General features: G+C 37.8%; 1 protein-coding gene across 1 annotated transcript in view; it reads right to left on the reverse strand.

The window, feature by feature from the left end:
- Window positions 1-10,680, reverse strand: part of nrxn3b (neurexin 3b) — a 346,388-nt gene extending 335,708 nt beyond the window's left edge. Inside the window, 2 exon segments of the mRNA XM_079583552.1 lie at window positions 6,345-7,408; window positions 10,503-10,680. Of these exon segments, the coding sequence (XP_079439678.1) occupies window positions 6,345-7,041 (697 nt within the window). The 5' untranslated portion in view covers window positions 7,042-7,408; window positions 10,503-10,680.
- Window positions 10,681-11,603: the final 923 nt, after the last annotated feature.

Here is an 11,603-nt window from a genome sequence, read left to right on the forward strand (position 1 = left end):
AACCTTAAAACGGACATTTAAGATTGTAAAGCTTCTATGAATCACCGGTATTAAATGAAATCTGACAAACCAATTTATACCAAAGAAATAACTTCAATCTCAAGGCTGAATAATATTTTAAAAAGCTGCCGATAAAACCAAAGCATGCTAATGGACTGAGAAACTTTAGACTAAGATCAACTATACACTGTGCTTTCTTTTCTTGCAGGATTGTACGAAACATTTATGAATTTCTCAAACACAGACTCCGTTGAAAAGTTTATGCGTTTCCTGGGAATAAATTCAACAACCTACCAATTTAACATTTTATGCATTAGCCAGGGGATTTATCCAAAGCGACTTGCACTGTATTCAAATTTTTTTTTTTACAAGTTCTCTGGTAACATTCCCAGGGAATTAAATCCATGACTTTGGTGTTGTGAGCAGAATGCGCTACCAGCTGAGCTAAATGTTGCATTTCATATACAAGTTACTAACATTTTTAACATTATGCCTGTGCCTGTCCCTGTTCATCAGAGGGAATTCTTCAGAAAAGCAATTAATCAGCCATCGTTGAGCATGTCACACTAAGCAATCAAAGACTGATCATTTTACCAAATGAGGAAAGAAATCTTTTATGATTCCCAAAATTTGCTATCTCAGGAGGTAAAACCATGGCAAAAACTGTACAATGCGCACCCTAGTTAGTATTCCCATAAGCCTCCTTTCTTTCTGGCTGGGAAAAAAATCATATGGATTTTCTGAAGGCAATGCAAATTCAGACATCTCCATCTGTTATCTTGAGTCTGTTTTCCAGAGATTTTTTGTCTCTTTCCTGACGTCCTTTCAGGGTTGGAACCAGAGGATGATCAGTTTATTTGTTCAATAATAGCTGGTCTGCCTGGCTTATTGCATTTACAACAGGCTTTTAGGGCACACTTGTCAAGCTTTCAGGATTCGCTTGGTTTCTTGGCTTACAGCACTTTTGGTAAATTTAATCAACAGAGACAGTCTGATGTTTCACGTCTAAGTTTAATTGCAAAGTTGAATCGACCAGCATATGCTGTGTTAAGGATGATGGTGCTGGTGTCCCCACCAGACTTCTTAACTTATCTTTCTTCTTTTCAGTAATTGTAGTACTCAAATCTGAGTAAAGGACCATATTTTCATGGTCTTTTAGTGGTCTGTGCCGACTCGTGCTGCTCGATCTGCTCTGCGCTATTGTTTCTTTGGACAATGTGTGAGATGTGGAGGTTTGCATGACACTGACGCTAGGCTTCATTCATCATTATTACACTGTCTGAATCGTTTAGACCCGTCTTGACTAAACCCACTCAACCCTTTTCTGCTATGGTCTTGACTTTGACTCAACCTACGGTCTCGGTCTGGACTTGAATAAACTGGTCTCGACAACAACACTTCCTCCTTTATCAACAAAATGGCTGCTTCTTAGAACAATACCCCCTGCCTCCACTGTTAAATAAAAACACAGACAAGTGCAGAACCGGATTTCCAGACAGTGTCACTTTGGCTGGTTACTTGAAGCGTTGAGAGAGAGAGAGAGAGAGAGAGAGAGAGAGAGAGAGAGAGAGAGAGAGAGAGAGAGAGAGAGAGAGAGAGAGAGAGAGAGAGAGAGAGAGAGAGAGAGAGAGGATTTATCGCCTTCACGTGACCATATCCCTCTTGATGACATGCTGCTCAGCTTTAATCCTTTGCACTATTTTTCATCCCCAAACATTTCATCCCAACATTTGCCCGCATTGGGTCAAGAGACACAAATGCCCTATGCGCCTGAATCAGGATGCTAGTCCTTTTACACTTTTTTTATTGACCTACTTTTGTAGTAAGATTATAGTAACTGTCATATTTCCATGTATATGTATTAATCCTCACAGCTAAACCCAGAGCAATTGTTTTGACTTTATTTTTTTGCATGCTGTTCAGCATTAATTGCTTCTTATCTTGTCAAAGGCTAGGTTAAAAATGTGTAGCTCGTAAGTGAAGAAAATAAGGTGCAGCTAATCACAGGAAAATGCTTCTTTTTCATTGAGTCTCTTAATGATTAAAGCATCATTACTGAGTGCCTACACTTCTTTGTAATAGTGCCTTGCAAATAAACTAAGCGAGGTTAAACAGATGGAAAGCTAATGGGTGCGTCTAAAATGCGTCAAGCACAGAAACATTACAGGGTTTAATATTTTCTTGCTGGAATTCACAGTAAAGTGTATGTGTGTTATGTGGTCTCTGTGATCTCAATAGCTAAATGCTGTGGCACAGTTTGCCAATGATAACCTCTGATCCACATCGTCAGGCCAGACTGAACATGTGTTTTATGGCTAAACGCATATTGTTTTAATCTGCCTGCAGTTTAAGACAGATTTCTACATGATAATACTGGTGGTTGCGCTCCAGCTGGGGTGGTGTGGCCCGTCTAGTGCTTTCATACACACTGAGGTATGCGGTCTGCTTTCCTGAGCCATCTGCATGCTCTGAGGGTCTTTGCTAGCCTGTTGCCATGTCTGTTTGCATGTAAAACATGTGCAGGTTGGACAGATTGCCTATATCGCTCGCTCATTACCAAGGGCAAACATTAAACTTATTAAATTATTTATAAGCTCACATTTTTCTCTTTCAAACATACTGTATTTTCACTGTTAAAATGCACCAGCACTAAAAGACGAATTCACTAAACAGATAGGCAGTTTCAAACATGATTAAACATTATATTACATTATTATACTTTTTTTTTAGTACAGACATGCCTTATGATGTTTTTTAAGGGCAGTTTTTAATCCACTCTCATAACAGTTTGTTTATTTGTAATTTTTTTTTAAACTTATTTACAAAACCCATGAAAATGCCTCCACATCTCAAAAGATACATTCTGTGGAGTAAATAAAAAAAAAAAGATGGATTTTTGATCAAATGATGATCAAATAATTTGCCTCTTTCGTCCTACTAAGGATCATTTCATACTATAGCAACTGCACCATTTAATGTATCTTTAATACATTTTTAGCGTAATTGGTCAAATTATTATTTTATATATTATTAATTACAGTTTGATTGAAAAATAGCACACAATATAATATTTTGTGATATTTACAGTACCTTGATCAGTATCTTGTCTCCTTAGTAAACAAGTACACTTCATCAAGGGCAAAACCGTTCAGTGTGGTGGAACTGTCATCATTTTTGCTAAATATATTTTCACAGAATAAATATTGAAATGGTTTATGCTTACTTGAGTCTTTGTTGAGAATATTATAGTTTTAAACGATTTTTGTAATGGATTTTCATATTCTACAACTGAAGGTCAAGTGTGAATTACTTCTGTTTCTGCCTTAAATTATGATATTGTTTAAATTAATACATTTTTAGCTAACTGTGATTTGTATATGTACATTTCTGAAAAACATAACTTAGACAGCTACCTCTGATAACATATCACTCTAAATTGTAATGTGGATATTTTTTGTAAAGCTGCTTTGAAACGATGTGCATTTTGAAAAGCACTATACAAATAAATGTGAATTGAAATGTGAATTGAAGGTCTGGCACTGGGACTAGGGTAAAACAATAATACATGTTTGTAAAACTAAAAGATGATGGCATGTAAAAAGTTTTAATCTGATCTTTAATATACTGTAATAAAAAATAAAAAGTCAAGCACATTTCAGAGAACGGGTATATAGTCTGCTACATCCTCCACAATTTAGCATTTAGAAGAAATGGCTTGCAAACTAGGGTGGAGTACACATTACATTTAGCACAGCTTTTTGGCCAAGTTGGCACATTTTCGTGATTTGCATAATTTATTTGGTGAACTAAAAAAAAAAAACAGATAGCAGGCACAAATAAACGTTATAAATGTATTCTTAGTGAATTCCCCCAAACAGTGCCACGCTGTGAAATTCTGAGAGCGTGTTAGTCCAAGTTTAAGCCCATCATTTGCCCCCATCGCCCACCAGCGAATTAGCCATTTCTCTTTCGTTCCACCCCTAATTACAGAGCGCTCCCACAGCTCAGCAGTGCAATCCGTTATCAGACACGTCCATTAATCTGTGGACACGACTGGGGCCTGATGAAGCCAAGACAGGCCCTGACAGCCACGCCTGCGGTCAAAGCATAGGACGGCCCGAGCTAAACCTTTGCTCTGAGATTAGAGGTCCACTAGCTCTACATTTATCACATCAGTTTTCCCTTGAGCAGCCGCTGACTGGCTCCTCATTAAGGGCACTTTTCTAGGCCTGCTGGTCGCCGGAAGGCCAGAGATGCAAGAAACATCCTTCACTGGCCCTCCAGCCCTGAGCGCCCCTACAGATCCAAAGGTGATCTGATCACACAGCCTAATCTCCTGTCGCTGCTGCTGAGGACTATCTCTTAATCTTTATAAAGGAGCACTGAGGCACAGGGCTGGTGTGATCAGTCTAAAGGGCTTGGGTTTGATCACGAAATGCAATAAGTCAGGCATTCAGTTTTGGGTCTACTGATTCCCTGCCTGACTGGATGCCCTGAATAAATTGAGATGCTTGTGGAATTATAGACTATACACAGGGCACAACACGAAAAGAGTAATCTCTCATAACCACAGCACCAAAGTCTCTTGGCAATTCAGTGTGCATTCGGAAAGTATAATCAGTTTTGAGTCTTATATTTTAATACCTGCTGGTGAGTCTTCAGTGAGAGTAATCCCAAATAGGTCTCAACACTAGTGCAGTTGGAAAAAGAAACTTGACTGTTTAAAATCAAGACATTTACTATAAGGTAATAGAAATCCTAATCGCAGTTCAAAAAGGTTCAACTCTTGAAATTGTGGTGTACCTTCCATTGTCTGTAACGTGCAGGATCTGGATTTTTAATGGGGAAAAGTATAATTTTACCTATAACAATGACCATATAAAACAATAAAAAACAAAGATGGATATCCCTGAAAATATCCCTGTGAAACACAATATGTAACATCATTGCAATCATTTGTGACTTTTAAACTGTCACTCAATCATATTCCTTAAATTATACAGTGAGCAAAATAATTACTGAAAATCAAAACATTATCATTATTATTAAATGTAGTCAAAAAATGTATATGTCTTCCAAGTAGACACCTTTAATTGCATTACTGATCCCAAAGACTATCCTGAACACTTAAACCACACTTTAAAATGGATGAATTTCATTGCATTAGAACAAATGGCATCTTCTACTCCTTCACTTTTATAACTATATATAAAAAAAATCAAACTACTTTAGTGAACGTATAAAGTCAGTTCCCCTCAACTTCAAACAGGTGTCCTAGTAACTTTTTTAAATTATTTTATTAATTTATTTATTTTTTGTTAAAATGTTTTTTTTTGTTTGTTTTTTTTTTACTTGAAAGTGTAGGTATACTATCTTTTAAAAAAGGCAGAATGACTTCAGTTTTTAGAATGACAAGTGTCTAAATACTCTTTGGGTCTACTGCATATCATCATTATGTGAAAATGTTATACTTGGCATGGTTTATTACAGTACATGCTTTTGTACAATCAGTACTGTTTCAATGACAATTTCACAAATAAATGCACCAAGTATGATTGGAGGTGGGGTGAATTACATTATATATTAAACAGGATTTCAAACAGGCAATATTAAAGTCAACATGACACGGCATTTAATACCGATTTCACTTTTGTAATGCAATTTATATCCAGTGAAACTAAATGTTCGAACAAAAAAAGAGTGGACTGTTGAACTGCAAAAATGCTCAAGATAAATGTACTTGAAAGGTAACACTGCATACGATATTAAGACCTGATTTGATGAATCTTGAAAATAAGTGTGTTTTATCTTACTGCACTAGCTTGTTGTTTCATTTGTTTTTATTTAAAACAAGTGAAAAGATTTGCCAGTGTCAATCTGCCAAGACAAAATAGACTAGTATTATAGATATATTCTCTGGAAAGTGTTTCTTCTCAAGTACATGTATCTTGTTTAATTTTTATATATATATATATATACTTTTTTTTTTTTACAGGAAAATTAGACTAAAGAACTCAGAACCAATAGTTTTTTTTACAGTATGAGTTTTCTATTTCAGAATGAAGCCCAAATCTGGACCTCAATCTGAATAAAACAGTGAATAAACAGCTATTTGTGGGTATTGGTTAGCATTTGTTATGGTCTATATGGCCTAAAATAAGTAACATCATCGAACAAGAAAAATAATTTCTGAGTCAGAGCATGTCTTGTCATGTGTTGACTTTGAGATGTCTTTTTTAAAATCATTTGCTTATGTTCTCTTGTAAATAAATCACTGAAATAAATTAAATCAAACTATTGGCCAGACTTGTGTTGAAAATCGAAGGTAGACTAAATGTTCTTACCTTCATTGCAGTGACGACCTACATATCCTGTTTTGGAGCAGTCACAGTAAGCTTCACCGTCAGCCATGCTGCAAATGCCTCCATTTTCACAGGGGTTCTCCGTACACAAGCCTTCCATCTCCAACCGGACCTTTTGGCTTCCCAGGCGCGTTGGAGCCTGATTCCCGTAACCCAGGTCTGTAATAATCCCCTTGAACGGTGGCATATCTTTCGCCGCTGGTAGTGTTAGGGCAGTTGTCCGAATGTCTTGAGGCACTCCTCCGAGATACAGGTCACTGACAATCTTCATGAACTGCCTTTGCGGTTTCACCTCGTCCATCTTGGATTCTCCATCCAGCACCAACACCGTTCGCAAGTTGTGCCTGCTGATGGTTGCAAAGTGCCAGCGACTGTCATTTACCATCTTGCCAGAGGTTATAGTGGTTTCTGCACAGTCCACGCTAAAATGCAACTTTAGCTTGCCTTCCTCAATGCTCAGGAGCAGGAAGTCACAATATCCTCCATCGTCAAAGTAGAGAACCAGAGCGTCTGATATAGCCGTTTTGAATTGAAAGCTGAGGTCACTTCTGGTGCTGGCGTCCCAGCGAAGATAACGTGCCCATTGACCCTCTAAGCCTGTGAACTCCAGGCCCAAACCGAGACTCAGGAAGGTGCTGAGCAGCAATAGTACACAACTGGGCCGGCAAAGGGGAGGCATGGTAACCAGTGATTATGCTACAAGGGATCCTCTAGCAATGAACAAAATAAAATTCCTCAATAATATTTTATGGCAAATTACGTGGAGGTAATTGAAGAAACATCAAATCCTTTAGGTGATAACCATATGGGCGAAGAAGGTGAAGCCACTGAGGCTCTTGACACATGCTATCCTAAATCCTGTTTAGGGGTACCAGACCGTACAGCCTTGAGATTAGAACTGGACCGCTCAGATTCACTTATAGAGGCTTTACAGATGTTGCTCCCTTGAGTCGACTTCCTGGATTAAAACAGAGATGCTCCATATTGGTTCTGATTCTGTTATATCGCCACATGTTAATGGCCACATTGGGACTTTTTTGCCTGATCTGTGAAGAGAAATAAAAAAGAAAGAGACAAACATCATTAGGGTCATTATAAATATACAGACAAATATACTACATACAGCGAGCACCTTTGTATTCCCTTACACCAACTGTTCCTTCAGTTATGTGAGTTATGTTTAATTTATTTAACTGACAATGGAAATAAACTATTTGCATATTGTTTTGTTAAACAACATGTCATCTTTATAATGCTTATTTAAATCACACATAGTATAAATAGGCATTGATAGTAAAAAAAAAAAAAAAAAGAGTTTATTGTTAGTGTGTTGAACAGCTATTTTTGAACAAGGCCAAATAGTAGTAAAACCTTTTACTCAAAAACAAGGTTACTATATTATAACAAAACAAAAGTTTTACATTGACTATTGGTAATTCTGTCATTTCTCCGTCCCTTCAGGTTAAGAAGGGAGTCATCCTTGACAGCACTTTATCTTTAAATTTTTAAATCATTAAACTCTTTTTTTTTTTTTAGATTAGCTTATTCTTATTGAATTTTTTTATGTTTATATTCATTGTTCATGTATTTCATTGTTTGTAAGGTGTCCTTGAGTGTCTTGAAAGATGGCCATAACTACTGTAAACATAATAATAATAATCATTATGATTCATTTATTTAACTAACAATGGCAAGAAACAATTAGCATATTTCTTTGTTAAACAACATGTCGTCTTTATAATATGACGCTTATTTGTTTTCACACAGAGTATAAATAGGCCTTCACAAAATCCTTATTGTTAGTGTGTTGAACAGATATTTTTAAACAAGGCCAATAGTAGTGTACATTTTACTAAAAAATAAGGCTACCATTTTATAACAAAAATTAAGCCATCACAAGTACAGAATTTCATATTTAAATCTCCATTTGCATTTAGCCAAATACAAGTAGTCACAAAATCCAGGGTCAAATATTTGCTGTTTACAACACCTGAGTATTTACAACACGCGCGATCGGTTGACAGATGTCTGTCGGAGAGAATTGAGATACTGTACGTGTGTGTCGAATTCCATCCCTCCCTGCCCTGGCTGTTGCTTTTGACATGAAGCCCCCAGAGACAAAAAGCCTCCCCAATCGTAGCTGTTCCACCGCGGTGCAACACAATAGCCCCTTTAACTACCTGCCCTGAATAGTTAATCTCTCCCTGGCAGCCAGGTATTGAATTAAGGCAACTGATACCAACACCGATGCGTGGACCGTCCCTTGAGTGATAGTAGGTCTTGTCTGTGTTTCAATAGAGAATGAGCGCTCCACAAGATTTGAGAAAAAAAGGTGAAAAGGGTGAGCCGAGCAGAACGCAGTGGCCAGGGTCAAGACATTTACCCATGCATGCCACACTAATAGGCAAGGCATCGTGGAAAACAGGTTTTCAGAAGGACTTCCTAAGTCTGCTATACTGCCAAAGGGCCGGCTAGAAACCCGATCCTCACGCACGGCACATGACGACTGCCATTGGTCTGGCACGGAGGATTTATTACAAACATAATGCAGACTATTATGTTACAAATTATATAGATCTGATCAGAACTCTCCGAAACAGGAGTCTATGAGGATTCTTGTTCAAAAGACATTTGGACAGGTTTTTTGAGAAAAAGCATACGTCCTATTAATATGTTCCGTATAATCCATCGAAAATTCACTCAAACAGAATAAGTGTTGCGTTTGGTTCCCAAAAGGCAAAAGAACATGAAAAGCGTACACATAACTATCAGAGGAAAAGTCTGCCTTGAATGATTTCCAGTCATTTCCAGTATGTTTTATGTTAGCAAGGCCAAGGCGCTGGATACAGGAAACAACAAATAAATATGCTGATTAGCCTACAGTATGTCTCCAATGTTGGGTCAATCTCAGCTGGGTTTCTCCTGCAAATGTCTCTAAAATTCTCAGAATCTGAATTTCTCTTATCGAAAAGGCAATTTGACAACAAGTCATCCAATACCTCCTGACATGCATTCACAAAGAACAACAGATGAGCAAGCCATAGAAACCTGCAGTGTAACAGTAATGTGCAGCAGCATATGCGCTGAAACACACTGTTTCAGATGGGATTCCCAATTAACGGAATAGTTTTCCCCAAAACCTTATTCTGTCGTCATTTATTCACCCTCTTGTCTTTCAAAGCCTGACTTTCTTTTGTGGAACACCCGGCCGTTATTTATTGCAAAATGTTGATGCTGGTCTTTTCCATAAAATGAAAAATGACTGCCAAGCAGCTAACATGTGGCCAAAACACTGCAATGCATATGTATAGGTCTATGGACTACTTTTATGATGCTTTACAGTTTTTTTTTTATTTTGACAGGCCATGGTCTCCAATAGTGAAGCTCAGACGTTCTGGCAAACAAATCTTTTGGTGTTCCATGGAAGAAATTGTCAGGTCAAATGACTTAGAAAAAAACCTTTTACATGGCAAAATATCATCTGAAGGCTGTGCTGATCTCCTGATGTTCAGATCTTTCACATGTTATTTAAATGGGGGGATCAAATCTGTGAAATTGGAAATATAAGAAATATATCGAAGAAAGAAAAATAAATTGTATTATTGTGCCACAGTCAATTAATTTGTCTAGGGTATTTTCATATTTCTGCCTATCAAAGGGTTAAGTCAGATTCTTGATATGCTACATTACCATTCATAAAGGCCATTAAAGTTTTGCACTATTAACCAAGAGAGAGAGAGAGAGAGAGAGAGAGAGAGAGAGAGAGAGAGAGAGAGAGAGAGAGAGAGAGAGAGATGGGGGGTTGATCATGTTCAGGCTGCTGCATGCATCCTTCAGTCTCCTCTCTGAGCAATGGACAGCAGATCTCAAACACACATTAATTATTTCATAAATGTTTAGGTCATAGGAATTATAGAGGGACATAAATACCAACGTGTCAATCTCTTTCATGCTGTAAAAAATGCATTTTCAAATTTGCATTAGAAGAATATCGCTATCCCAAAGCAAACACACGAAAAATAAATGCGTTTATGAGTACTCAATTAGCAGAAATATGATAACATAACATAATGTGATGTTAGTTAACGTCTAAACGCATTTGTGAAACTCTCCATATCTCTTAAAGTAGTTCTGCTTTACCTTATATGATGAAGATTGTACTCCACCGATAGAGAATCCGATTTATTTAACAAATGTTCTCGAAAAAAGCGTTAAATCCACATTGCGAGTGATGGAGCGCGGATGGAGTGATGCTGAGGTCAAACCCAGAGTAGTGGGATAATCCGCGCATCCCGAGCTCGCTCTCCTCCGCACGACTGAGTTGCTCGAGCCTGTCCTGAGCTCGCGAGCTCCGCGGCTCCGCCTACTACTTATATTAAACACGCCATTTAAAGACGTATCGAGACAAATACAGCGGTTTCTGTCAGGAATCCCCTTCAGGTATCTTTACATGGGTGAATATCCATTTTTAATCCTGAATTTCACACCATACTTCCTCAGAAGATCTATCGTCTGCACACTCACGAAATGAAAGCCCCGGATGTGAGCGACTGTGTGGGAACAAGCGTTTAGAGTTTTCTGGAAGACTGGAAGCATCTGGGGAAGTCTCCATGGTGCTGAATAGACATAGTTCTTGAACTGCCCCGATACTAAACGCACACGTAATTACAATTCCCAAATAATTTGACATTTACATTTAAAGGGATTAATTTCAAGGGGGAACACCTTGAAGTCCTGATCGACCGTTAATTGACGACACATATTACTGTCACGCGCATGTGCACTGCTTCAGAAATCTACTCGCTCCTGTCTGTCAACGTTCAGATCAAAGCTAGTCTAGTGGAGTGACATATGAGGTAGTTCTTGCGGCCTAATTAAACGGAAAAGTTAATGAAAAGATCACTGACGCGGCTTAATGAGGCTGTGTGAGAGAGTCCAGTGAGAAGGGAACACGCAAGAGAATGCAAATAAACACGCACGCGAGAAACGTGAACGTTTGTCACGCGCAAAAAATTAAAAATAATAAAAAATAGAAATATTGTTTTTATATACCAAAGTAAAAGCATAGGGAGTGAATGTGGGCATATTAAAAAAACAAAAACAAATGATTATTAATCATTTTATTTATCAGAGCCTTTATTTGAAGTGCTGGGAAACTTTAAGTGCCTTGCTCCAGAGTAGGCTACAGTAGGCTAATAGTAAGGATATTCAGCACTCTACAGCCCTGACATTAAATCCCAA

This window comes from Phoxinus phoxinus (assembly GCF_949152265.1).
Source record: "Phoxinus phoxinus genome assembly, chromosome: 16".
NCBI classification, from domain to species: domain Eukaryota; kingdom Metazoa; phylum Chordata; class Actinopteri; order Cypriniformes; family Leuciscidae; genus Phoxinus; species Phoxinus phoxinus.